Source organism: Poecilia reticulata, chromosome 7 (assembly GCF_904066995.2).
Source record: "Poecilia reticulata chromosome 7, P_reticulata-male-v2, whole genome shotgun sequence".
Classification (NCBI taxonomy): domain Eukaryota; kingdom Metazoa; phylum Chordata; class Actinopteri; order Cyprinodontiformes; family Poeciliidae; genus Poecilia; species Poecilia reticulata.
The window spans coordinates 416980-441992 of NC_088836.1; the positions used below are offsets into that span (position 1 = coordinate 416980).

The following is a 25013-nucleotide window of genomic DNA, read 5'->3' on the forward strand; positions in this document are numbered from 1 at the left end:
GTGAAGTTCATGTTTTGTTAGGACGGAAGACTAGATGTATACAAATCGCTTGATGTTTGTTAGGTCAGCTTAAAGTCCCTTTTTTCAGGGAAACAATTTTCTTTTGAATGTGTTTATTTTGAATTAAAACATTTCAAAGGTATACTAATTCCTCTCATTTTGCCTAATTACATTTAACCCTGCAGGTCATCCCTGAAATTCTTATGTATAGAATAACATCTAAATCTAAACTGTCAGAGGGTAAACACAAAAAAAACATGCTTTATCTGCAGCATTGCTCATTAAAATGGTACATTACTGATGTATTAAAACTAAATACGATAGGTACACTTAATGACATTATATAAGCCGTTAGGTAATACAGTCGGCAAGTACTTTTACTTTTAATACTTAAGTAGTTTTAAAAGCTTGTACTTTACTTTTACTCAAGTAAAATATTAATGTGGTACTTTGACTTTTACTTGAGTAAATTTTTGTCTGTGTATTTGTACTTTTATTTAAGTAGACTGATTGAGTACTTTCTCCACCACTGTCCTTAACTTATTTTTCTTATTACTGGGCATTTAAAATGAGCTCTTCCAGTGTTTTTCAAAGTGGGGGTTGTGGCCCCCTGGGGGCTCTAGGGAGGCCTCAGGCAGTTTGAGGGAAGATGACAAAAAAATCAAATTACAATAATAAATCTAAAGATATTTTTTATCATAACTTTTAAATTATAATTTTTTAAAAAAAAGTGGAATATATTTTTACATCTTTATCCTTATATGTTAAAATAACATACTGAAATGTTATTTGCCATGCTCATCTATGTAAATTTATCAAGCTGCTTTGCTCCTCAAGCTAGCAGAGCTAACACAAAATGGATGAGTGTCTGATGAAACAAAGAATGAAGTAACTGTCCAGCAGTCCTGCTGCACATAGAAGGTATGTTTAAACTAAAATCAGAAGGCATGGGGCAGCATTTATGATACACTGATGTAATATTTATTGAATAGTGAATAAAAGAAAGAAAAAAACATTCTAAAAGTGAATGTTTCTTCACATATTTTGTCTGCCCCAGACAGAAACTAATGCTGTTTGGAAAGGGAAAGCCTTAAACTACTAGGATGATCCTGGCAATAAATTTGGATTTATCTTACCTCTTTACAGTTCCTCTCTTCTTCTACATATTAATAAACTTATTATTAATACACTTACCTCAAATAAATAAAAAAGTTGGAATTCCTCAAAAATTACAAGAAACTGGAACCAGAAAGCTGCCAAACATTTTATGAACAGAGGTAGATGAAGTGTTGAGAACTGCCATGCAGCATTTATGTAACCATGAACTTGGATGACAAATGAGGTTCAGAAAGCTTTGTAAAATGTGTCCACATTGGGAAATAAACAGACAGAGGGGGTAGAAGGTAACAGATTAAATGGTAAATGGACTGAACTTGTATAGCGCTTTTTCCAATCATTTTGACCACTCAAAGCGCTTTACACTAGTCACATTCACCCATACAAATGCTCACTGATATGCGGATCAGTAGGCAAGTTGGGGTTAAGTGCTTTGCCCAAGGGCATATTGACATGAGGAAGTTGGAATTGAACCTACAACCTTCCGATCATAAGACAACTACTCTCCCCACAGAGCCACGGTCGCCCCTTTCATCTCTTTTTAAAAATAAAAAGACATGAAAACTCTGAAAAACATTTTTTATATTTCCAGAGGTTATTTTTATAAACATATAAAACTTATATATATTATTTATGTCGCCATAGATTCACCCCTAAAAACTATTTGGTTGGCATCCTGTTTGTAGGCATTTCTGCTTTCTGCTGAATTATTTGCAGAAATCTGGCCATCTGACTTCTCCTGCAAATGCAGGACTTGTCTACACCCACAGAGTTGGCAAACAGCCTATCACCACTAAGAGCCCTGAGGAGTGGAAACACTTCCTGACGGAGAGAGATGATGGAGATAAGATGACGGGGACAACCAAGGACACAGATATTCGTCCAATGATTTCTGGGGCCTTATTGGCTGCAGCTTCTGGCAGCTCTTATTATCAGGGAGAGAAAATAAAGGAGAAAACTGAGGAAACTCTTGGAGGAGCACATAGCTCTTTCAAAGCAACTCCCACCAATTTTTTATTTTTTACGGGGAGGGAAAGCAGGGATGGCATGCCAAAACATCCTGAAGCACTAATAAGACGTGGAGTTAGGACACTGGGCTTGATACGAGGTGACAATGAGGCTGTTTCTCCATGCAGTTCTAGAGCTGTTTACTCCTGAATTACTGCGCCGGGGCCAAGCTGCAAATATGCAGTCCAGACGACTCCCAGTAAATGCAGTGTCTAGCTTCTGGCAGCACAAAACAGCAGCTAACCAGCCCTCTGCTCTCTTACGTAAGGCTGCACTTATTCACATAAGATCAGGGCTCTGTGATGTAACTTTGTTATTAGAGCCATGAAGACAGAAGGCTCTTTTAAATAACCAACAGTGGAGGTCTGAGTTCCCCAGGAGTTTTATAGCATTACAATTCAGACAATAATTTCAGTGAATCTTTTTGGAATTATATGCACCAGACAACACAAAGGAGCACAACCCATGGTGTACTTATTCTTATTCTGCTTAGCAACACGGAGCAGGAACATTTAGTTTTACACATCACTCAACCCAGAACAGGAATAAAACCTACTAGTTAGAACAACCTAAGGATTTAGAGAAACTATTAGTTTATAAATAATGAAGTAATTTTCTTGTTTTGTTTTTTGTTTTGTTTATATTTCCTCTAATTCATGTAAAGCACATTGAAATGTGCTTTACATAAAAGCACATTTCATAAAGTATAAGTGCCTTATGCTGCACATGTGCTATATAAATTAAATTACCTTACGACACTGTGAAGTGGAATAGATACTACATACGGTAGTAAAAGAAATATATGACAGAGCAAAGGCCAGTAAAAAACTTTTTATAATAACACAATTTTATTGCTTAAGATGCAATATGATTCTAACATCACTTTTAGTCTTAAGCTTGAAGTAAGAAAAAACTTTAAGCATAAAAACAGAAGAGAAATGAAACATTTCACATTAACTTTTAAAAAATAGAAAGCAAACTCATTAGTAAACTCTGCCTTTTATATTAATCTTAACTTTCAGTCTAAAGTTTGAATTATGACAAAGTGATTTTAAATTTCTTATCTATATATTTTTCACATCACAGATTAGTAGGTAGCTGCCCCTGAAAAGAAGGAAAATGCATCCAAAGTGAGCGACCCCACACTTTGGACACATTTTATCTCTTTCTTGGTAACGCTTCTTCCTCCATCACAGCTAATAGCACTTAGTACTCATCAATAGTTCATCGGCACAACAAAATCCTCCAGCAGAGAGACAGTGCGCTAGGCAGTTAAACTACTTAAAGAAGCCTTGAGGCGGATCATTTGGACTTTTAAAAATCAAGATTCTCTCATCGTTTAATGAATCATTAGTCCTAAAAAATTTTTGCAAGGCACCAATTGTCACACAGACCACAACTGGAAACTTTAGACATCAACTCGAGAAATTTTCCTCAAAATTGACCCTTGGAGCACATGTCTGGATGTTAATAATGAAAGCTACAGTCCACTGAATCAAAGGAAGTTCTGTGTGAGGATGACACACTCCATCTGGAAAACCGCACATTTAAGCCCCCACTCTTCTCCTCTGTGCTGGGTGTGTGTGTGTGTTACATTGTGAGCTCCAGCTATTCTTCAGGCACTAAGCAGGTTCAGAGACCTACTAGCCGCACCTGGATGTAATCTCAAAATTAGAAGGAGAATGTCTGTGATGAGAAGGCGGGTCATTGGAAGCAAATCTGAAGAGGACAAGAACAGGGCAACTGGATGAGCAACTGATTACCGCTTGTTGACTGCTGAAGCATGCTGTCGGTGTGTTCTTCATTTGCTTTAAGCACATGCAGCTCCAGGGAGTCTGAGCTCATTGACAAAAGCCCAACCTTCCTTAAACTGGAGGAAAACCATCATCCTAACCTCCACCAGACCACGGGAGGAGTCGCCTGGTTCGGCAGCTGAACGCTGAAAAATGAGCTGCACTTACATAACATTTCCACACCAAAACGTTCCATGTGGAAAAGAAGACAAAGAACCAACAAACCTTGTGCATTTCATTATTACTATCATTAATGAAGCGTCAAGAGTCGATGAGAGGAGTTCGATCCTTTCTGGGCAGTAGAAAAAAAAACACTGACGTGCTAATAAAATGGAAATAATTGTAATAATCATAAAGATGAAGTGAAATTTCACGAGCTTCATGGCCAGACGGATCCAAAAAGTGCGTGACTTTATGAGAACACTTTCAAAAACATAAACCTTCAAAGTACATCCTGCTCGGCATTTATGTGGCTGAGTAATAATGCAACCCACCTGTTGAGCCAATGAGAAAAGGTCCTGATGGAGAGCTAGAACTGCTCTGTAAAAAGCGCCGTCGTGTGTGTCTCTGGGGATCATACATGTATACTCCTCCATGCTATCCCAGTGTCCTGGAAAAACAAGAAAACTGGTTGATAAATAACCAAAGACCATGTGGTGAAACCCTGCATAGTGCTAGTGTCTGATTGATGACTGATGAAGGAACATGGCCGTTACCTAGACCCCAGGCAGCTGCAGCGGCCATACGCGCCATCTTGGCCTGAGTCTCTTCACTGACCAGCGTCCACTCTTCACAGCACTGCTGGTGCAGCTGACCCCTGGAGAACATCAGGCACCCACATCAGGAAAAGTTCATCCCAATTTGACCCCTACCACCTTCACAGAAATAAACTCAGTCACCACGTTTCCATCCAGATTTTTTTCTGCTCATTTTGAAAACTTAAAAAAAAACCTTCCTACATATTTTGGGAAGGTTTTTACGCTCATTTGGGGTGGTTTTTGGATTTTCTGAAAAAGAGTTGACAGGCTAAAGGGACAGGCTATGTCAGAACACAATAAGTCCTGACATAGCGACCGTTCCCCGGGGTTTGCTCAAGTGTATCATTAGCTTGGTGGGCCACTAGGCTTTAATTGCCCCCCCCACCAGGCTAATCATTGTGTTTTTATTGTTAGAATTAAGCCAAGTCTAGAAGTGGTGCCTTGAACTAGGGGGCACCATCCCCGCACCTGTTTGTTGGTCTCACACTGTTATTTCCCAGTTATGATGGCTGTTCATGCAAATCCAAAACTTTCCACATTTTGAACACAAAAACATGGCGGGCTGTTGGTGGACTGCCACACCGCTCCTAGTATTGGGCTCAGCAGGTTTTCTGGGGGAAACCAATTTCCCAATCTACTTGTGGATCTGTGCATCAAAAATGTCCAAGTCCAAACCTCCAGGACGGAGAAGCGGGCCTTCTAGGATGGAAACTGACATGATGTTTGACATGACTAATTCTGTTTTCTGCTGTGCTTTTAGTGGAACTTTGCAGTTTGATTTTCATGGATGTTGATTTTAAATGATCATTAATACAGCAGTATTAGCCACTTTTATTTTTAATAACTTAACTGTTACATGTGGTGTCTATTTTAGACTTACAGTAAAAAAAGAGTAACTTATGAAGATTGCAATGTGCAAATTAGTTATTGACAGTGAATATAATTTTCAAGCAGAACAGGGCAACTGGTTGAAATATTTTGTTATTGTTGAAAAATAAAGACATCTGAAAAAAATTTAATCTGTTTTTGTATGCATTACATATTCGGTCCATAACAACATGCCATAACAGATTAAAAACATGATTTACATTGTGTTAATTAAAAATTATTTACATTTTACATTTAATTTTGTCGACTAAATTGACAGATTTAGTTGACTAAAATTTTATCATAATTAGTCGACTAAACTAAGACTAAAACAAATCTGATGACTAAAACTAAATGATATTTTCGTAAAACGACTACACTAAATAAAGTTAGAATAACAGATGTAATTTTAATATTAACATTGGATCTGACTAAGTTGTTTTGGTTGGCCTGGTTGAAACACGCCTTGATTGCATTTTGAGACATTTTAAAAATTAGTTCAAAATTTGCATGAGAGTTTGATGGAAACATGGCTGGTGAGCTGAATGATTCATCTTGATGATCGGACAGATCAACCACAGATAGTACTGTGACACTGCAGGAATGCTACAAAGCAGCAAAAAAGAACAAACTCACGGCAACTTCCAGTATTGGCTTTTATGCATGGCTGTTCATGCAAATGTTAACTTTTTACTAATACATACTGTTCACATTTACTTTTGCTGTTAGTGATTGTACTAAAAGCAACGTTGGCTGAAGCAGACAAGCACTTCTGGCGGAAGATGTAAGGAAACTTCAGCAGAGATAAAAAACAAGCTTTCTATCACATCTTCCATCGTTTATTTTTATTTCTTTGTTGGCATAAAAAAACAAAAACTTCTCAAACCATTCATTGTTTTGAATGGTTTGAGACTGAGCATACTAAAACAAACAAATGTGTCCTTAGGGGAAATGTGTATGTAACCAAGACTAATTATTCAACAAAGATGGATTGATTGTGCTGCAGATCAAATTGGCTACATATGTTTAACAGGCAGGAAGCCAGAGCCAAGCAAGAAAGAGGCAGAGGAGCAGTCCGAGGAAAGGACCACTTGATGGGGGTCACTGAAGCCGTTTTCCATCTGCCTGTTACATAACTGCATAAACTATCTGCTTACTTTGTGCATGTATGTCTGTGTGTGTACAGTAGATTATTACTCAAATCTTGGTTCTGAATGAACCAAGATGGTGCCAGTGTGCATGGCACGCCGTCCGACTCGCTCTCTTTGCTTCGACAACGAAGCAAAGAGAATTTTATTACTTCTAGATTTGTTCTTTTCGCTCTATTCGTACATTTATGCTTCTATGGTTCCAGTGCCTTAATTTTTTATGATCATCAGACGCTTCTGGACATTAAAACATCGGTAGATCTACAATTTGAATGTGGTCTGGGTCCGAGAAACAGAGGCTTTGAGTTCCTCTCAGACATCCCCGCTGAGCTGCCCACATCTTATAACGGAAAGGCGTCCCTGTCGAAGACGTGGTAAACGTGGAGGATTGGCGGTGAGGATTAAAGTCTCCTCAACTTGGATGGTGTCCTCATTTCCTGGATGTAAGACGCCGTTGGATTTGTCACGTTTTTCCGGGTTTGTGCGCCTCTCGGATGGATGTGGAGGAGCTTTTCTATTACTGATGACGGCGGGATAAATGGAGGAATGTGGACTGTGCAAATCTCAAGTGGTTGAACGATGTCTCCACCACAACCGTCTCCTTGGCGTTGCTTAATGCTAGGCCATTAGCTAACAAGACCTTCATGCTACACGATCTGTTCACTTCTCGGGATTTGTATTTTTTATTCATCACAAAAACTTGGCTACAAGAAGGTCAGTTATCCCCGTTCTCTGAACTTCTACCTCAGAATTGTACTTTTATAAACTCTCCCCGATTGACTGGAAAAGGTGGAGGTCTGGCTACAATTTTTAAATCTAGTTTTCACTGTCAACAATCATACATAAAATCATTTCTCAGTTTTGAACTCCAAGATTTTGAACTGAAATTAACTGAACCAATTATGTGTGTGGTGATCTATCGTCCGCCAAAGTTCAACAAGGACTTTATTCATGAATTCTCTGAACTTATGGCATGGATTGCCCTAGAGCATGATCGTATTTTAATTATAGGTGATTTTAATATACACATATATGCTGCCCAGATAAACCTCTGGTGAAGGACTTTTTGGACTTGATCGACTCATTTGATTTTACAATCTGTGGTTGGACCAACACATTCAAAGGGCCATAACTCTGAATTTGGTGTTATCACACGGGCTTCGTTTGGATATCATTGAAATCTTTCAGACTTGTATTTCAGATCATCTCCCTGTTTTATTCTCTATTAAGATTTCACCTTCTGTGGTTACAAGCAATGCTAAACCTTTACTTTGTCGTACCATTAACTCTGATACTGCTCTTCAACTGCATGCAATCTTAGCTCATACTACATTCCCTAATGATAACCTTGATATTGAATCCCTTATTACAAATTTTAACAACGTATGTTCTAATGCTCTAAATACTGTAGCTCCTTTGAAAATTATATCAACTACAAGAAACAAAGTTTTAGAGCCGTAGCTTAATAAAACCACTCGTGCACTCAGACGAGAATGTAGGCGCGCTGAGAGGAGGTGGAAAAAAGATAAACTGCAGGTTTCATTTGAAATTTTGAAAGATAGTTTATTTATCAGAATGCTGTCAAATTAGCAAAACCGAAATATTTTATTCATTTTGTAGCTTCAAATAAGCATAGGCCACAAGTCCTTTTTAATGTCCTGGATAGGATTGTCAATCCCTCCATTATATCTAGCCCTTTAGGCTCTGTTGAACGTTGTGAGGCTTTTTCTAAGTTTTTTATAGAAAAGATTGAAGCTCTTAGAGGCTCGAATAAGCTGGTAGATTTAGATTCCCATGGAATGCCACAATGCATAGCTATTCTGGAGCATTTTCAGCCAGGTTCTATAGATGAACTGACTTTGGTTATTAAGCATCTGCGACCTTCAAATTCATTGGACTGGCTTCCTACTCGTCTGATAAAAGACATTTTTCTGATTTTTGGCAGCTATATCCTTAAGGTGATAAATACCTCATTGTGTTCCATCTACTCTTAAACATGCTGTGGTCAAACCCCTTCTTAAAAATTCCAATCTAGTCTCCAGTGACCTAGCAAATTTCAGGCCCATTTCTAAATTGCCTTTTTTATCTAAAATTCTTGAAAAATTAGTTTTTATTCAGCTTGAAATGTTTTTAAAAGATAATAATATAACTGAGAAGTTTCAGTCTGGGTTTAAAATTGCTCATAGCCCTGAATCTGCCTTGCTCCGAGTGTATAATGATCTCCTCTTAACAGTTGATTCAGGTAACGTTGCAGTTTTATTACTTCTAGATTTGAGCTCTGCATTTGACACTGTAGATCATCAGATTCTCTTACATAGATTAAAACACTGTGTTGGCCTGAGGGGCTCAGTATTCGAATGGTTTGTTTAACTCTTATTTGGAAAACAGAACCTTCTCTGTTCATCTTGACCAATCCTGTTCTGAGGCCAGACCTTTAAAGTATGGTGTTCCCCAAGGGTCAATTTTAGGGCCCATTTTGTTTATCTTTTATTTACTGCCTCTTGGTAAGATTTTCCAAAAAATGTATATTTCCTTTCATTGCTTTGCAGATGACATCCAGATTTATTTGCCCCTTAAAATGCAAAATGGTACAAATGATTCTCTTCAGCTGTTGCTAGAATGTTTAGCTGAAGTTAAATTATGGATGGAAAATAACTTTCTTCACCTCAATAAAAGCAAAACTCAGTTCTATTATTTGGTCAAAAACTTCAGACTACAAATCCAGATCAGATTCTTGGTTCCTTGGCTAGGTCTTATCAGACCTCTGCTAGGAATCTTGGTTTCACTTTTGACAGCTCTTTAAAGTTAGATAAACAAGTTAGTTCTGTCATTAAATCGAGTTTTTACCACCTTCGGCTTTTAGCAAAAATTAAATCTTACTTCTGTTTTAAGGACTTTGAAGGACTTATCCATGCCTTCATAACTCGTCTGGATTACTGCAACTCTTTATATAGAGGGATGGATAAATCACAGATTCAGCGACTTCAAATGATCCAGAACGCAGCAGCACGGCTTCTTACATGAACCAGGAAGCATGACCATATAAGGCCAACTCTTGCACCTTTACACTGGCTGCCTGTCTTTTATCGAATAGATTTTAAGATTCTTTTGTTAACTTTTAAAGTTTTAAATGGGTTAGCCCCCCCTTATCTTCGGGGCCTTTTAAAATGTCGGTCTGTGTCCAGAACTTTACAATCAAATAATCAGTTATTACTGACAGTTCCTCGGACTCGACTTAAGAGGAAAGGAGATTGAGCTTTTTCTGTTGCTACTCCTGATTTATGGAATAACTTACCTTTCCAGATTAGATCTGCCCACAGCCTGGATCATTTTAAATCGCTTCTTAAAACTCATTTTTACTCTTTGGCATTTAATTGATGTATTGTTTTGTGCTGTTTTGTCATTTGTGTTGTCGTTCTTGTACAGCACTTTGGTGCAGTTTTATACCTGTTTTAAAGTGCTATATAAATAGATTTGACATTAACATAGAAACAAGTGTTTAAATCATCAGTAGTAGTGACAGTTCAAACTGCTGACCTTCCCTCCATCCAAACCTCGTAAAGGGTCATGGTCAGGTAAAAAGCAGCTAATATCGCTACTGACCCCACACATCCTGGACATAAACCATTTAACTTTTATGTTAAGGTTGACACTGCAAACAGCTGTTTGCAGCACCGCCTGCACAGATTGTTTCTGATAAACACAATGAACACTTCACAGAATAGCCACGTTCTCGATTGCAAAACAATTAGCTCAACTGTATGAGAACTATCTGAGAACAAAAAAATACTATAATTTCTTTAGCTTCTTATTGTACTTTCTCCTACTTATGATTATGCATAAATGTTTATACTTATCAGTGTGTGAAACAGAAATCAAATTTTGCTTCTTGTTGTGGACCTACAGTGTAAAGTGTGAACTGCTGATTCATCATTAGGCTGCATTAACTCCAGTTCCAACAACAACAAGAGATGGAGTTTCACTGGAAGGAAAAGCTATGTGGTCATAGGAACCTCAGGACTAGGACAAAACTGCCTCTTCGAGTTGTGCTGCTACATTGGAGAGGAAGAAACTGATTTTAATTCTTAGTTGGTAACACTTTATTTGAAGGAGTGTGCATAAGACTGACATGACACAGTCATAAACATGACATAACACCTGTCATGAACATAAAGAAGTCTTTATGAATGTTTATTACAGTTGTCATGAAGTGTCATTCGGTAAATAATGACACTTTAATGCAAAGTTGCTCTAAATGTTGCATTGAAAGTCCAATAATAGTGCCAAATTTGCATTAAATTGAAATTATTTACAAAATTATGCAAAGTTGGCACTTTTAATGGACTTTTAATAAAAGCAACTGAATATATATTTCTGTAGTCAGATTGTTTGGTTAAGGTGCCTTGAGACGACATTGGTTCTGAATTGGGCTATAAAAATAAAAACTAAGGTGAACTAATGAAGTTTTGTTATTTTTAAAGTGTGTATTGAATTTAAACTGGACATGTTCAAACTTTTAAACAATATTTAACTTCAACAGTGATACTAAATTCAAGATAAAAACATTTAATCAAACCCACGTGGCAAAATTCTATGGCAGATTCAAGCTAAGTCAAATTTTTATAAACAATACTGCAGCCTGAACTAACCTGTCTATGTTGCCCTGGAAACACAACAAGCTGTTCTTCCACCAAAACAGTTCCAGTTAGTTTCCAGAGAGCCACTAACCAGCCACAGTAACATTTGATTTTCACTCTAACAGACATAAATTACACTTTAACAACCATTTTTCCAGTTTTAGGTAAATAACTGGAAGACCTGCACAATGTCATTGTGTAACCATATGTTGCTTCATCCTGGCTCACCACTAGGGTCAACTGGTAAATCCTATCCAGCTCCTATCCATCCAGATGCAAACACAAAACTTGAGGTGGGATGAAATATTATCTTGTAAAGCTTCAGAATCATTTTCTTATGAATCGCACACTGCCCCCAAAAATGGTTACGCAAATCAAGGTCTGGTTTGTGTCAAATTCCTTGGTGATCCATTGATATGGACTCTTTGGACATCCTGTGACTTCATTTTTTCCTAAAAATGTCCTTCCACACTGAGTGAGGGTGTTATGAAGTCAAGCCTCAGCTGTGGTGAAGTCTCACTTCAGTCTCTTACAGGCTCTCCATGTCAGTTAACACATTTCCTGGTAAAACTGCGTCGGTCAAATCAGAGCAACCACAGGGGAGAACAAATGACAGGACTCATTAGGACAGGTTGCGTAATCACAGAAAGCCAGGAAAAGTGGGAGATGAAACAGCCAAAACCTCAGACGCTGACTTTATTTGTTTCAGCTGAGGCTCGACCAAAAGCCCAAAAAACCCAAAACTCCGATCTTATATCAAAAGCTAAAGTAAACTTGTGGATGTGGTATGTCTAACGAATGACATACCATTCTCCCAAGGCCTCCAAGCAGCGCATCCTGCCCAGGATCAGCTCCGGATCCTCTTTGTTCATGTCGATCTTCTTGTCATAAGCCACCAGGGCGTCCTCCCACTCATGAAGCTTCTCATACCAAGTGGCTTGGATTTCCTAAAGAAATAAATATACACACAGTAGGATGCAGATAAAAGTTAACACATACATACTTCAGCTTTAGTTGGAGTAGATGCCCGTAACAACACTAACAGCATGCCAAGTGTTCATTTTAACTCTCTTGGACAGCACGGACTTCAAACTTGATAAAAGTGGTGTTTTTATAGTGGTTTTATGGTTATGTACTTCAAAATAAAGCCAGAAATATGATTGATCATTTACGCATTATTTTGTGGGGTCTAAACGTACCACATTTCTAAATCAACCAATGAAAAGGTGTTAACGCTCTGTTGCTAGGTAGAATGGAGACTAGTGGTGCGAGACGCTCTGGAGAGTTTTGGAGACGGGAAGAGACTGGAGCGCAGCGACGCTTTGGATTTTACTAGGAGTGTTTCAGATGAGTTTTTTAGACTATAAGTGTATTAGAGTTCGTGTGTGTGCAGTGTTTTTAGTTTTGTTAGCCGTCGCTACATGGCTGCAGAGCGAGCTCTGACGCACTGAGAAGAGGAAGACTGGGCGCCGGGGAGGCCATTTAGACCCCAGACTCCTAAAGGTTAACCATCCCTCTCCATTTAGACAGATTGATCTATGCCTTATTGTCCAGAAGGGAAAATTTGTCTAAGACATCATCACTAAACTAAAACCCACCTGTTTAGAGTTGCTTATGGCTAAACAAACTAAACAAACTGGCAACAATAAAAGTAATGTGAGCACCACAATTAAATCAGAAACACATAATACACATTCCAGCAAGTAAACAAACCAACATCTTTATTAACACATGGACTTGATTTATTGGGAACCTGAATGATTATTGAACTTTTCCCAAAGAGAAGGAAAAATATGTTAATCAGGTTATTGCCGTTTCAAAAATAATCAAGTTTACAGTCAAAAAACTCAAAGGCACAGCCAGTTTACAGTCAAAGCTAGTTAAGGCAGTTCATTAACGTGGCTTTATTGGCCGGATAAAGCCACATGCTGTATCTGATGAGTGGGTTCTGTCATCAGCTCAAGGACCCATCAACGTTAACAACATGGACCGTTTCCTGTTGCTTTGTTGTTAAAGTAATTGAAAGGAAAAGCTTGCATCCTCCCACATTAAAGCTTCCCAAATGGTCAACTCATAAACACAGTTATTCTGCACGTCAGAGTGAAGCTATTTTTAATGAGTCTTTTCTGAGCTTTTACAGAAGGCAAAAATTCTTCTCTCAAGCACAGAAAGAACCAAGGATCCAAAACTATTCATTCGCTAAACTAACGTTCAGCTGGGTCATCAACAAAATACTGCTCACAGTTTAGAACAAAAGCACAATCCAGTTTTGTATTTTAACATTATAAATTATATTCTAGCCCCACCCGAGAAGCAACAAATACTACACTAATGAATATTACATATTCACAACATTTCCACATTTTATCACACCTACCAAAGTCTGATGCACAATAGACATCCGCAAAGAACAGCAATGGACAACAAAGCTGCTTTTCTCTGCCCACTGGGGGTTTATTTCTGCTTATAAATGTTCTGACTGGACGCTGGAAAAGACTATTGTTGCGTTGATTTTGTGCTAAAAGCAGCTAGCCTATCACTAAAGATATTCAAGCCTAAAATAGCATCTCCATGCTAAAATGTCCTCAATTTTAATGCCTTCCACTTTTGTGAAAGATACAACAAATATAAAAATACAAATCAGAATTTTTCAGATCAAAATGTGTACATTTCTTAATGGTAAAAGTAGAAACCACTGCTAGTAAATCTTATAAACCGGGTTCAAAGGAGAATAACAAGATAAGATTCTCTTTATTTCTTATGTAATATATGTGGAAATTATGTCTGGTCATGTCCAATTAATGTCTATTGTTGGACAATCATTTCATATGAAGACCAGACCCATCCACAATTAAGATGAAATATGCCAGAGCACTGATGGAAATACTGAGGAGCTGACAGTTTGTAGAAACTGTCAGCTTGTACAGGAAAGAATGCCAGAGGGAAAAAACACTTGCCTGGAGGGAAAGAGAAAATATTCAATATTTAACTTTAACAGTATACAAACTATTACTGTTATGATAAAAGTTCTGTTTGTATTCCCAGGGATAAAGCTTTAAATCCTTTCAAAGCTTAAAAAAGACCTAGTTGCAGAAGCACTTAAAATATTTGCAAAGTGCAGGAGAAGTAAAACATTCAGTCAATTAAAGAAAAAAACCTTCTCCTTGCTCTTTGCTTCAGATTAATGGCTTTTCCACATGATGCACATTAACAACAATGTGTTCATAATGTGCAGCACATGGAAAAGGAAAATATCCCTAAAGATCTACCATCTCTGTGTCCAAATGAGGAAGGCATGTAGAGCATGTACAGCAAAACGTGTCCAATGCAGACCACCGGACACTTATGTAGGTCAAAACAGTAAAAGGAGAAATGTGGTCTGAGCGTGTGTGAACTGTTGCTACTGTCAGCAGTAACTAAACCAAATCCCGAGTTCTGTTCATCATGTTTTAATATACTGTATAAATCTGAATATTTGCTTCATTAGCAACATAACCAACTTCCAGGAGCCTTTGTATATAGAAAAGAAAAGAATTTACTCACCAGTTCACCAAAATGTTTCATTGCATATTCTAGAACTCCTGATGCCGCCTCTGGCTGCTGCAGTTTGTTGTTGATGCTGCAAGATGGAGCAAAAATAATCTGATGTCATTAGTGTAATTTTACGAAGAGTCTGACCAAAACTTCTTCTGCTGGACGGTAAATTGTCCCAGAGATTATTGTGATTAACAATAATATTTCCATTTTGAGACCGTTTTCAACTAATATAATGATGTTTGCCACTCTGCTTCAACAGGTGACGAGTTATCTGTCAAGACACCACAACTTCGAAGTATAAAACCTCCAGTCACGCGTACGGCTGCTACATCTGGACACACTCATTTTAACCACAAGTCTATTATATTTCCTCAAATGAAAAAGCCATGCGCAGGCCGGTCCAATACATCTGTAAAACGCAGGGAAGAGTGCTGGTATACAGGCTGAGGACAGCAGGGAAAAGGTTAATAAAGGATGTTTTATCAAAGATACAACAAAGATACAACAAATATAAAAATACAAATCAGAATATTTCAGATCGAAATATTTTTCAGATCAATATTTTACTCCCAAGTGTCAATACTCCCAGGTTCACATGGTTATCACATCCAACCAGGTGATAAGTCAATCACATGGTTGGATGAAAGAGCAAAAACTCGTTGATATAGCACAGACAGAGCTAATATTAATATCCAAGGGCATGGTAGGCGAGAAATTGAGCAACTGGCTCCTTAAACCAACTAGAGACAATAAACAATCTCCTCTTGGTAGCTGTCAAGCTTCTGATCAATGTCACAAGCCTGAGAAGGCAAGAAGATAGTTCTCAGACTGTGTTTCTCCAGAGGCAAAAACTGAAATACAGTCTGCTCAGTGAAGTCTGAACAAAAGAGAAATACTCGGGATACACTGAAATTACAATTAAAGTGGATCTATGTCTTAGAGTATGAATCACTGAAAGAGACACCTCAACAAATATTGGTTGCGCACACACACAAAAAAACAGAAATCACACAGAAATGGTAAAAAAAAAATAAATAAAATATTTGTGCAACTGATATAGATGGTTTACTGGTGCTGCTTGGAGCTTGTGGCCCTTTGACAAAATGCATAAAATATAATCTATGGAAACATTTTTATAATTACCTTTTTTAACTGCAGCTTGAACCTTTGAGAAGTGCTCATCTCCAACCTCCTTTTGATCATAAAATTTATACCAGTTGCTTTTTACCGTTCGTCTAACGTTACAACAAAGGCAAGTGTTGTCTTCGTCCACATTATAACTTTTCAATTACCACAATAAAATAATCTGACACGCGATAACATTTCAAAATCATTCCTACTTTTAAAAGGTCACTGACAAACAAAAACGCTAGCTAAAAAAATAAAACTCCAAAACTGCCCAAATGTGGCTTATTTGAGAAAACAAATCAGTGTAAGGACATTCTCTTCTGCAGACCCAAGACCAGGGGTGGGCAAACTATGGCCCCCGGGCCACATCCGGCCTGTTGGTCTTATTAATCTGGTCCACCGAAGATTGGTACAGAATTGCCCAAATCAAATCTCATCATAATCATGACTCATTCATTTGGTCTAGTCCTGTAATGCCTGGCGCCCCACCTATAATGCCTAGCCTAAAACGCCCCCTGGCCTAAAGCGCCAGAGGACGCTTTAGGCGCCGTGATACATGACTTGATTTTGTGGAGCTCGGATTTCTCTGTTATTACTCGGCTGCTGCTGTGAACTCTGCAACAGTGAGTGGGCCAAAGAGAAGGAAAGTTTACAGTGAGTGTCGAGTGTTCAATAAGGAATGGACAACTAAATGTCCATTTTTTATGAGTGGTTTGATAACAGCATTTAAAAAAGAACAATCTAGACAAATCACTACTGCAAAATTACAGGCCGATCTCCAACCCCCCATTCATCAGCAAAATTATTGAAAAAGCAGTTTTTAAGCAATTCAATAACTTCCTAACAATAATGAATCGCTTTGACTCCTTCCAGTCTGGTTTTCGTGCTCACCACAGCACAGAGACGGCCCTTGTAAAAGTGGGAGACTGTGGGAGAACCACAGTGCTGGTTCTGTTGGACCTCAGTGCAGCTTTCGACACTGTTGACCACGACATTTTACTGAATCGACTGGAGAGTTGGGTCGGACTCTCCGGTCCAGAGCTCCACTGGTTTGAATCTTACATAAAGAACAGGGATTTCTTTGTTTCAATCGGAAACTTCTCATCAAAGAGGTGAAAGGTTACATGTGGGGTACCCCAAGGTCAAATCCTAGGACCCCTTCTTTTCAACATTTATATGCTCCCACTGGCTCAGGTTATAACAGGAAACAAGATTAGTTACCATAACTACGCGAATGATACACAGCTCTACATCACGATGTCACCAGGTGACTCTGAACCCATCCAATCAATGAATAGATGCTTAGAACAGATAAATATGTGGATGTGCCAAAACTTTCTCCAGCTTAACAGGAACAAAACTGAAGTTATTATCTTTGGACCTAAAGAAGAGTGAACTAGAATCAATGCACAGCTTCAGTTATTACAATTGAAAACCAGCGATCAGCCCGAAACCTGGGAGTAGTGATGGACTCTGATCTGAACCTTCAGTCACATTAAGACAGTCACAAAGTCGGCCTTCTATCACCTGAAGAACATCTCCAGGATTAGAGGACTTATGTCTCAGCACAATCTAGAGAAACTCATCCATGTGTTTATCTTTAGCCGCATTGATTACTGGAACAGCGTCTTCACAGGTCTGACTAATAAATCAATCAAACAGTTGCAGCTGATCCAGAAGCTGCTGCTCGTGTTCTCACTAAAACCAGGAAGATGGAGACATAACACCAGTTTTAAAGTCCCTACACTGGCTCTCTGTAGCTCAAAGAATAGACTTTAAAATAATGTTGTTAGTTTATAAATCACTGAATGGTTTAGCACCACAATACCTTAAAGATCTGTTATTGCTGTATCAACCGTCTAGACCCCTCAGATCTTCTGGTTCTGGTCCCCTCTGCATCCCCAGAACCAGAATCAAACGAGGAGAAGCAGCATCCAGCTTCTATGCACCACAAATTTGGAACAAACTCCCAGAAAACTGTAAAACAGCTGAAACACTGGGTTCCTTTAAATCTCAACTTAAAACCCACTTGTTTAGAGTTGCTTATGGCTAAATTAGGGTCAGAGTGTGGGTTTTGATGTCTTTGATGTTTTTAATGTTTTTATCTATTTATTAATTTTTTTTTATTCCTCTTTCTAATGATGTACAGCCCCCCCGGAGAGGCACGGGTACTGTCCCCCACTCGTAGCCCTATTCGGGTTAGAGTCACTTGAGTAAAACGTGGGTTAGAGTTCCAGTTAAACGACGTTTAACTAAAGTCATACGGGGTTCAGTTTGGAGTCCTTGTCAAACTGCGTTTTTGACTAAAGTCCCAGATAAGGACTTTAGTCTTTATCTGGGTGTCTTTCCCTGGTTGTAAATGGGTGCGGGTTTTAATGTTTTTATCTTTTTTAATCTTTTTTTTAATCTCTTTCTTACTGTTTATTAAAGCTGCAATAGGTAACTTTTTTTTTACATATTTGATAAAACTATCACTATGTTGTGACAGTATAACATCAAACAGGTGATCTGAGAAGAAATCAACTTCCTCCACCTCCTCCCAGTGTTACTATTGCAATCAACAGCCACTCCAACGAAAAAAACAACCAATCAGAGCCAGGAGGAGGGCCTTGGGACTGTCAATCACGTTCATGTGGGCATTGCTAAATATGCTAATGTTAGACAAATAACTTAGCGTTACAGGAAAACTGTTTTTCCGTCATCATTGGTGGCTAGCCTTAGCATTCATGGCAAGCTCTGCTATTGAGAAAAAGCTGCAGCATAGCAAGCTGCAGGGCTATGAGCAGTGATTTTGACATTGAACTTGAAAAGGTGTAAAATGTTGTAACTGTAATTAAAGGTCACTGATGTGTAGGAGGTAGATGGTAGGTGAAAGGTCAGGGGAAAAGAGGAACTGATAGGAGAGCGGAGGTGACTAAGGCCTTATTGCTAAACTTCAACTTGCCTAAGAAAAGGTTGGGCAGGAAACAGAGGTAGGAGGACTGTTGAGCAACTCGGGGACATTAGAACAGACATCAGGTCATGAGGTCTCCAAGGTGATGGATATGAGATCATCTGTCCAAGCAGCCAGCCAATGAGACAGGCACAGCAACAAAGCTAGCCAATGTAAACGCACCAAAAGGTGGATAAACCCTTTATAAGGTGGGTGCAAAATAGGAATCTTTGGTTGGATCCTTCATGCAGCTTCGAGCCAAGATCGAGATGGACAAAGAACTCTGCAGCTGAAGAAGAGCCGGGGCAACAGAGCCGAAGGCTGTCCTGCACATGGGGACCAACCCATCAGCCCCGCAACATGTGGCTTCAAATCGCACTTCTCTCAACAGCTGGGTTTAGACCCCCAAAGACAAAGACCAAGGCAAAGATGAAGATAAAGACAAAGATAAAGACAAAGGCAAAGAACAAAGGCAAAGAGGAAGAACTGGTGTGTTCCTTCCGTGGGACCAGGAAGATCGTGAGACGAGGAGAAGGGAGCTACAGAGCTGCAAGACAAGAAGCTGAGTAACCGCTATGCGCATGAGGAAGTTACCCTGAGGCCCGAGACCTGCTGCTCTAAGTCAGTACTCTTCCTGTACTGGGAACCTCCTGCTGCTGCAACACCTTCTTCATCATCAGGCCAGTTCTGGGGTTCAAAATGCCAAACTCAGTCCGTCTCTCTCAAAGTTTCCCTTTTTTAGTTCTCAGTGTCAGCATTAGGGAAAGATAGACTAGATTATTGATTTTACTTATTTGATTATTTCTGCTACTGAATTAAGCTGTACTGACCCTTGCAAAATTGCCTTACTAATAAAATAATTAGCATTTAAGAAAATCTAAAAGATGTTGTGGACATTCAATTAATGAGTCACCTTAAAGTTCTTTGATGATTGTAAAATATCTATGAAGTTTGATTCTGGGAGGAAAAAGTGGAAAATGTTTTATAGGTTGCTTTTAGCCAAAACTAAAACAACACCCTTGGGACTTGCCCGAGTCACTAAAACCAACCTGGTTCAGTAACAAGTGCAAGTTGTAATAAAGAGAAAGAGCGACCATTACAAGGTGTGCTCTGTGAAGCTAGCAGGCTGCTCAATCTGGCTAATTCACAGGGTGAAGAAGGTGGGACATCTGGAGGGGGAGGTCGTTATAAACCAGGCTAGTCTTTCTCGACGCTTAAACAGAGTTTACTCAGTTCTGAACAGGGTAAAATCCCATCAGATTTAGAAAACTCAAATTACCCGTTAGATGGAGAGCTGGCTGCACATCTCCCTCCTCTGAGAAGGGGAAGCAGAGAGAGAGAGAAGGGGAAGGAGGTGTTGCGCAATAACACAACCAACCAACCAACCAACCAACTCCACGCTGAATGGAAAGAACTACAGACGCAGTGATGTGCTGCTCCGCCCATGTTAACGAGAAAACAAGTCAACCAACTAAGAGGCAGAATTAAGAACGGATGGCATCAACGTTCAGAGCCAATTGTCAAACAAAAACTGAAAAAACAAGCCATGAATTAATGGATTCAAAAACAATCTCACTTGTTGAGCCGAACACTTGTAAAAGCATGAATGAGTTTTGACAGGAAATTATACTAGACTACTAATGTTGGTAAGAAATAGACATGACTAATGAAGGCTCAATCTTTTATAATAGAAAACAAGCCAATAAAAAATAAACTGAAACAGAAAAAAAAGTCAGAAAAACTCAATCCTTTAGTCATTCAAGCATAAATCTGGTTTCCTTGAAGAGCTTAAATCTTCCAACTGCAGCTGATTTTCACTCCCAAACTGTTGGGATCTACTATATATTTGGCATAAAATAGTAATTTAAAAAAACATTCTAACTATTGATCATTTGTATTGAGTACACCATACAATATGTGCACTTGAAACCAAATTTGTACATTAACTGTTTTAAAAACCACCTAACCATTGTTTTTTTCTATTTTTGCTCACTGACATTAGTTTAAATTAAACTTTTCCAGGTTTAGGTAATTTAGAATACTGGTTTGGAATACTGTGCCAGTATTCCAAACGCAAGGTTAGTTAAACATTTAGAGATTTGGACATCCTTAACAAGCTTCTTCCAATAGTTTAATGGAATTATGAAAAATTCAGCCTGTTCTTTCCTCATGATGCCATCAAATCTATGAAGTGCAGCAGTCCCTCCCATAGCATGACGCTTCCTCCTCCATACTTCACTAATAGGATGGTGCTCTGTGCCTCCAAATGTAATGACAGTCATTATGGCCAAATGCCTGAACTGTAGTGTCATCAGACCACATGTAAGGCTGTCATCATTTTTATGGACAATAAATTGTCCCAGAAGTTGTTGCAATACACAATGAAATGATCTCAAAACAACAATATTATTGTCGCAATAATATTGTTGTTTTGAGAGAATTTTCAGGTAATTTAATGGTAATGGCAAAATAATCCATTAACACATTCTCATAAATGAATAAACTTTAAATTCTAATAAAGATTTAACATTGGAAGAAGACGACATTTTAAATATCCAAGATAAATAAACAGAAACCAAAGCAGTAGGCTGAAGATTTTGTCATCAAGGTTTTGTAAGAAAAAGCGAGAAACAATAAAAATGATAAATCATGCAAATGGAAATATAACCTTGTTTAAATTGATCTGCGATTAATTGATTTATTCCGTACAGTGACGGAACCACAGGCCTAACCACAGGACGTCTCCAAAGTTAAGGTTCAGTTATTCCTAGAGTTCTTTAGCAAACTGTTATGTAGCTTGTTTATGTTGTTATAAGAGTTGTAGCTTCTTCCTGTGAGGATTTGGGTTTTCTGTGTGTTTATTTAGTTCTTGTCCACCCCTTGATTGATCCCAGCTGTGTCCTGTTTCCCCTGATTACCTTCCCTGTGTATTTAATCCCACCAGTGTCCCCTGCTCCCTGTCGGATACTGGTCATGTGTTTACCGTCCTGTCGTGCTTTTGTTTAGTACTACCAGTGTCTGCGTTTATCTTGTCTCATCACTCAGCTGTGGTGCCTGGATTTTCTGTACACTTTATCATTAAAAACATCATTCATTCTACAAAACTGGGTCCACCGCATCTACACCTCACTACCTATAACCACAACTTATGACAGAAGGACCCGACCAAAAGTAAAGGTGAGGTTTGGCGACAAGAAAAGACAAGAAAGAAAAAAAACTACAAATGGACCCAGCAGACTTGGACCGCCTTATGTGGGTGGTCAGAAATTTCATCAACACTGTGGCTCAACCCTGCTCCGCCCAAACACACTTTGAGGTGGCCACTAATTGTCTCATTGCTCTGCGGAACTTGTCTCCTCGTATCCCATTGATGGACTTAATGGAGCTGATGGAGGAAGCGGATTGGCACAGCCAAGCAGCGCTAGCAGTGATTATCGGGGACCCACCTAAGTCAGATATCCCAGTTTTCCACTCCTCCTTCACAGCTCCAATCACCCCTCTGTCACATGGACCAGCCACACCACCAGCCCCAGTAAGCGGGCCACCAGCGCCTGTAAGTTCCTCAGCGCTCCAACTGAGATCCCCAGCGAATCTTCCTGTGCTCTGTCCAAGACTCCCAGGGAGTCTCCCCATGCTCTCCCAGGGCCCGATCCAAGCCTGCCTGAGCTCACCTAGCCAAGCCTGCCCGAGCTCACTAAGCATAGCCTCCACAAGCCTGAGCTGCCAGAACCAGCAGCTATCTCACCTGGACCACCTTCCTTGTAGGTACATGCAGTCACCCGTCTGCAAGCTTCCGCCTCTATGTTGGTCTGTGCCACCCGGCCACCTGCCTCTGCCTCTTCGTGGGTCTTGCGGGCCTCAGGGCCGACCGCCTCCACTTCTTTGTGGGCCCAGCCGGCCTCAGGGCGGACCGCCTCCGCCTCTTTGTGGGATTTGCCCCCTGCACCGTTGTCGGCCTCCGGACCCGCCACCATGGGTCTGCCTATTTCGTCGCCACCTGCTGGAATTTTTGCGGCAGGCCCCGTCCTGACCGTTTTATTTAGTTTTGGACTGAGTTTGTTTTGTTTCCTTGTCTGTAGACTCTGGCCCCCCGTTCGGTGCCCCTCCGCCCACCTTTGTTGGGTTGTTTTTTGTTGTGGACCGAGTTTGTTTTCTTTGTGTTTATTTGGACTCTTACCCTCCGTCTGGCACCCCTCTGCCCACCCTGGTTGGGTTGTTTTTGTTTTGGGCATCTTAAAGCCGCCCTTGAGGTGGCTGTACTGTGACGATTTTGATTTTCTGTGTTTATTTAGTTCCTGTGTCTCTTGTCCACCCATTGATTGATCCCAGCTGTGCCCAGTTTCCCCTGATTACCTTCCCTGTGTATTTAATCCCACCTGTTTCCCCTGCTCTTTGTCGGATCCTACTTGTGTCTTTACCATCCTGTTGTGCTTTTGTTTAGTACCACCAATGCTGCCAGTGTATGTGTTTAAATTGTCTCATCGCTCACCTGTGCTGCCTGAATTCTCTGTACACTTCCTCATTAAAATCATAATTCATTCTACAAACCTGCATCCACCGCGTCTACCTCACCACCTATAACTGCAACTTAAGACACTTCCTTTGTGAGTCGCCATGTATGAATTTGTTCTACTGTTGGTAATCATACTCTCTTACTAGTTCCAGTAAACACCTTTACAAGGCATTTCTTCATTGTTCTGGACTGGTTACAGTTTTGGGATATAAAGTGTGAGAACAAAAAGAGCAAGTAAAAGAAAATAAAACAGCAAAAGTAGCACCTGTGAAAATTAGACTTGTGGGGGAAAAGCAGGCATGTTAAGAAGCTCCTGAGACATGGACCAAGTCATTCTACGCCTGTGAACAATAAACTATAAGTACATTGGGACTCTGCTCTAACATGCACCTCCAGGGAGTTTCACCTTCTGGTCAAAAGGTCAGCAGAACAAAGAGTCTCCAGCGGCCCAAGAAGGAAAAAAGACCCAACGTACACCTTGTTGGAATGCTGTTATTGCTATGGTGAAACAGATGCACAAACTGTAGCTTTAAACATTACATTTTGAAAACAGATGTAGAGTATCATTGATAAGTTTGTTTCATAGAGCCATGTCTGCTGATTTTTGCCTTGAAAGACGGAAAAAAACAGCAGACACTAACGTATTCTTTACAAATTGGATAGTGACCTAAAGTTGCATTTACTGTATGTATCTTGAAACTTGTAATATGAAAGTTATTCTCAATGAATCAAGACACGAGACAGGACAAAATTACAGTTATTCCTATATCCAAAGCCAAACAAAATTAGCTGGCAACAAAATTGAAAAAAGATCAAACAGAACCCTCTAAATGTTGGGCACAAGTGCTTTTGTTCCAACCGGTTAATGTCTCGGAGTCACAAAATCTCTCTCTGAGGCAAAGCTAAATTGTAGTGGCGCTTACACCAGAAAGCTATTCACAAAGGAGAGCACTGAATCAGTCCTCTTCCTCTGTACTGTTGTTTGTCCCAGCTTCTGGGGTTTATAGGATGGCACATGGACAGGAACAACTTGAGCATTCAGTACAGGACAACAGACAACAGCTGGCAGCCATGGCTGGCTTAGAGGACCAGACTTCTGGATGGCCTTGCAGTGTCTGAAGTCTGCCACTCTTAAAGCTGGAGGATACACCAGCACATATCATGGCCCTCATTACTGACAGTATGGAACAGTTTATTTTACCTCTAAGCGTGACCAGCTTTAACAAGGATACTGAAGACTGCTTAGGGTATTATTTTTAAACTTTACAGCAATTTGGCTGATTGCCTCCAGTGTCCAAGTCTGAGGTGAATTATGTAGTGCTACGTTTAGACTTATAAACGTAGCACTACATGTTATTTTCCACTCTCAACTATCCAGCTGAGAAAATTGTAAATAACCATCTAGCCCAAACGTTTACAGCAGAGTTACAATTTTATAGCTCATATGATGTCATTACGTCCCACAGCTTTAGATGCCCACTGGGCTTACAGGATTTACAGCTGTTCACTGTATGAAGTGAGGGTACCTTTTAAAAAAAATCTCAAGATTGAACGGCCAGTTAAAGGTTGTGTCATG

At 39.5% G+C, this 25013-nt stretch overlaps 1 protein-coding gene across 2 annotated transcripts in view; it reads right to left on the bottom strand.

Moving 5' to 3' along the window:
* Window positions 1–25013, bottom strand: part of mtor (mechanistic target of rapamycin kinase) — a 168774-nt gene that overhangs the window by 59994 nt on the left and 83767 nt on the right. For both annotated transcript variants that reach the window (XM_081608531.1, XM_081608530.1), the window contains exons 29-32: window positions 14871–14946; window positions 12135–12274; window positions 4634–4734; window positions 4412–4527 (exon numbers count right to left, since the gene is read on the bottom strand). In XM_081608531.1, coding sequence (XP_081464657.1) covers window positions 4412–4527; window positions 4634–4734; window positions 12135–12274; window positions 14871–14946 — 433 coding nt within the window. The remainder of the gene's footprint in view (window positions 1–4411; window positions 4528–4633; window positions 4735–12134; window positions 12275–14870; window positions 14947–25013) is intronic.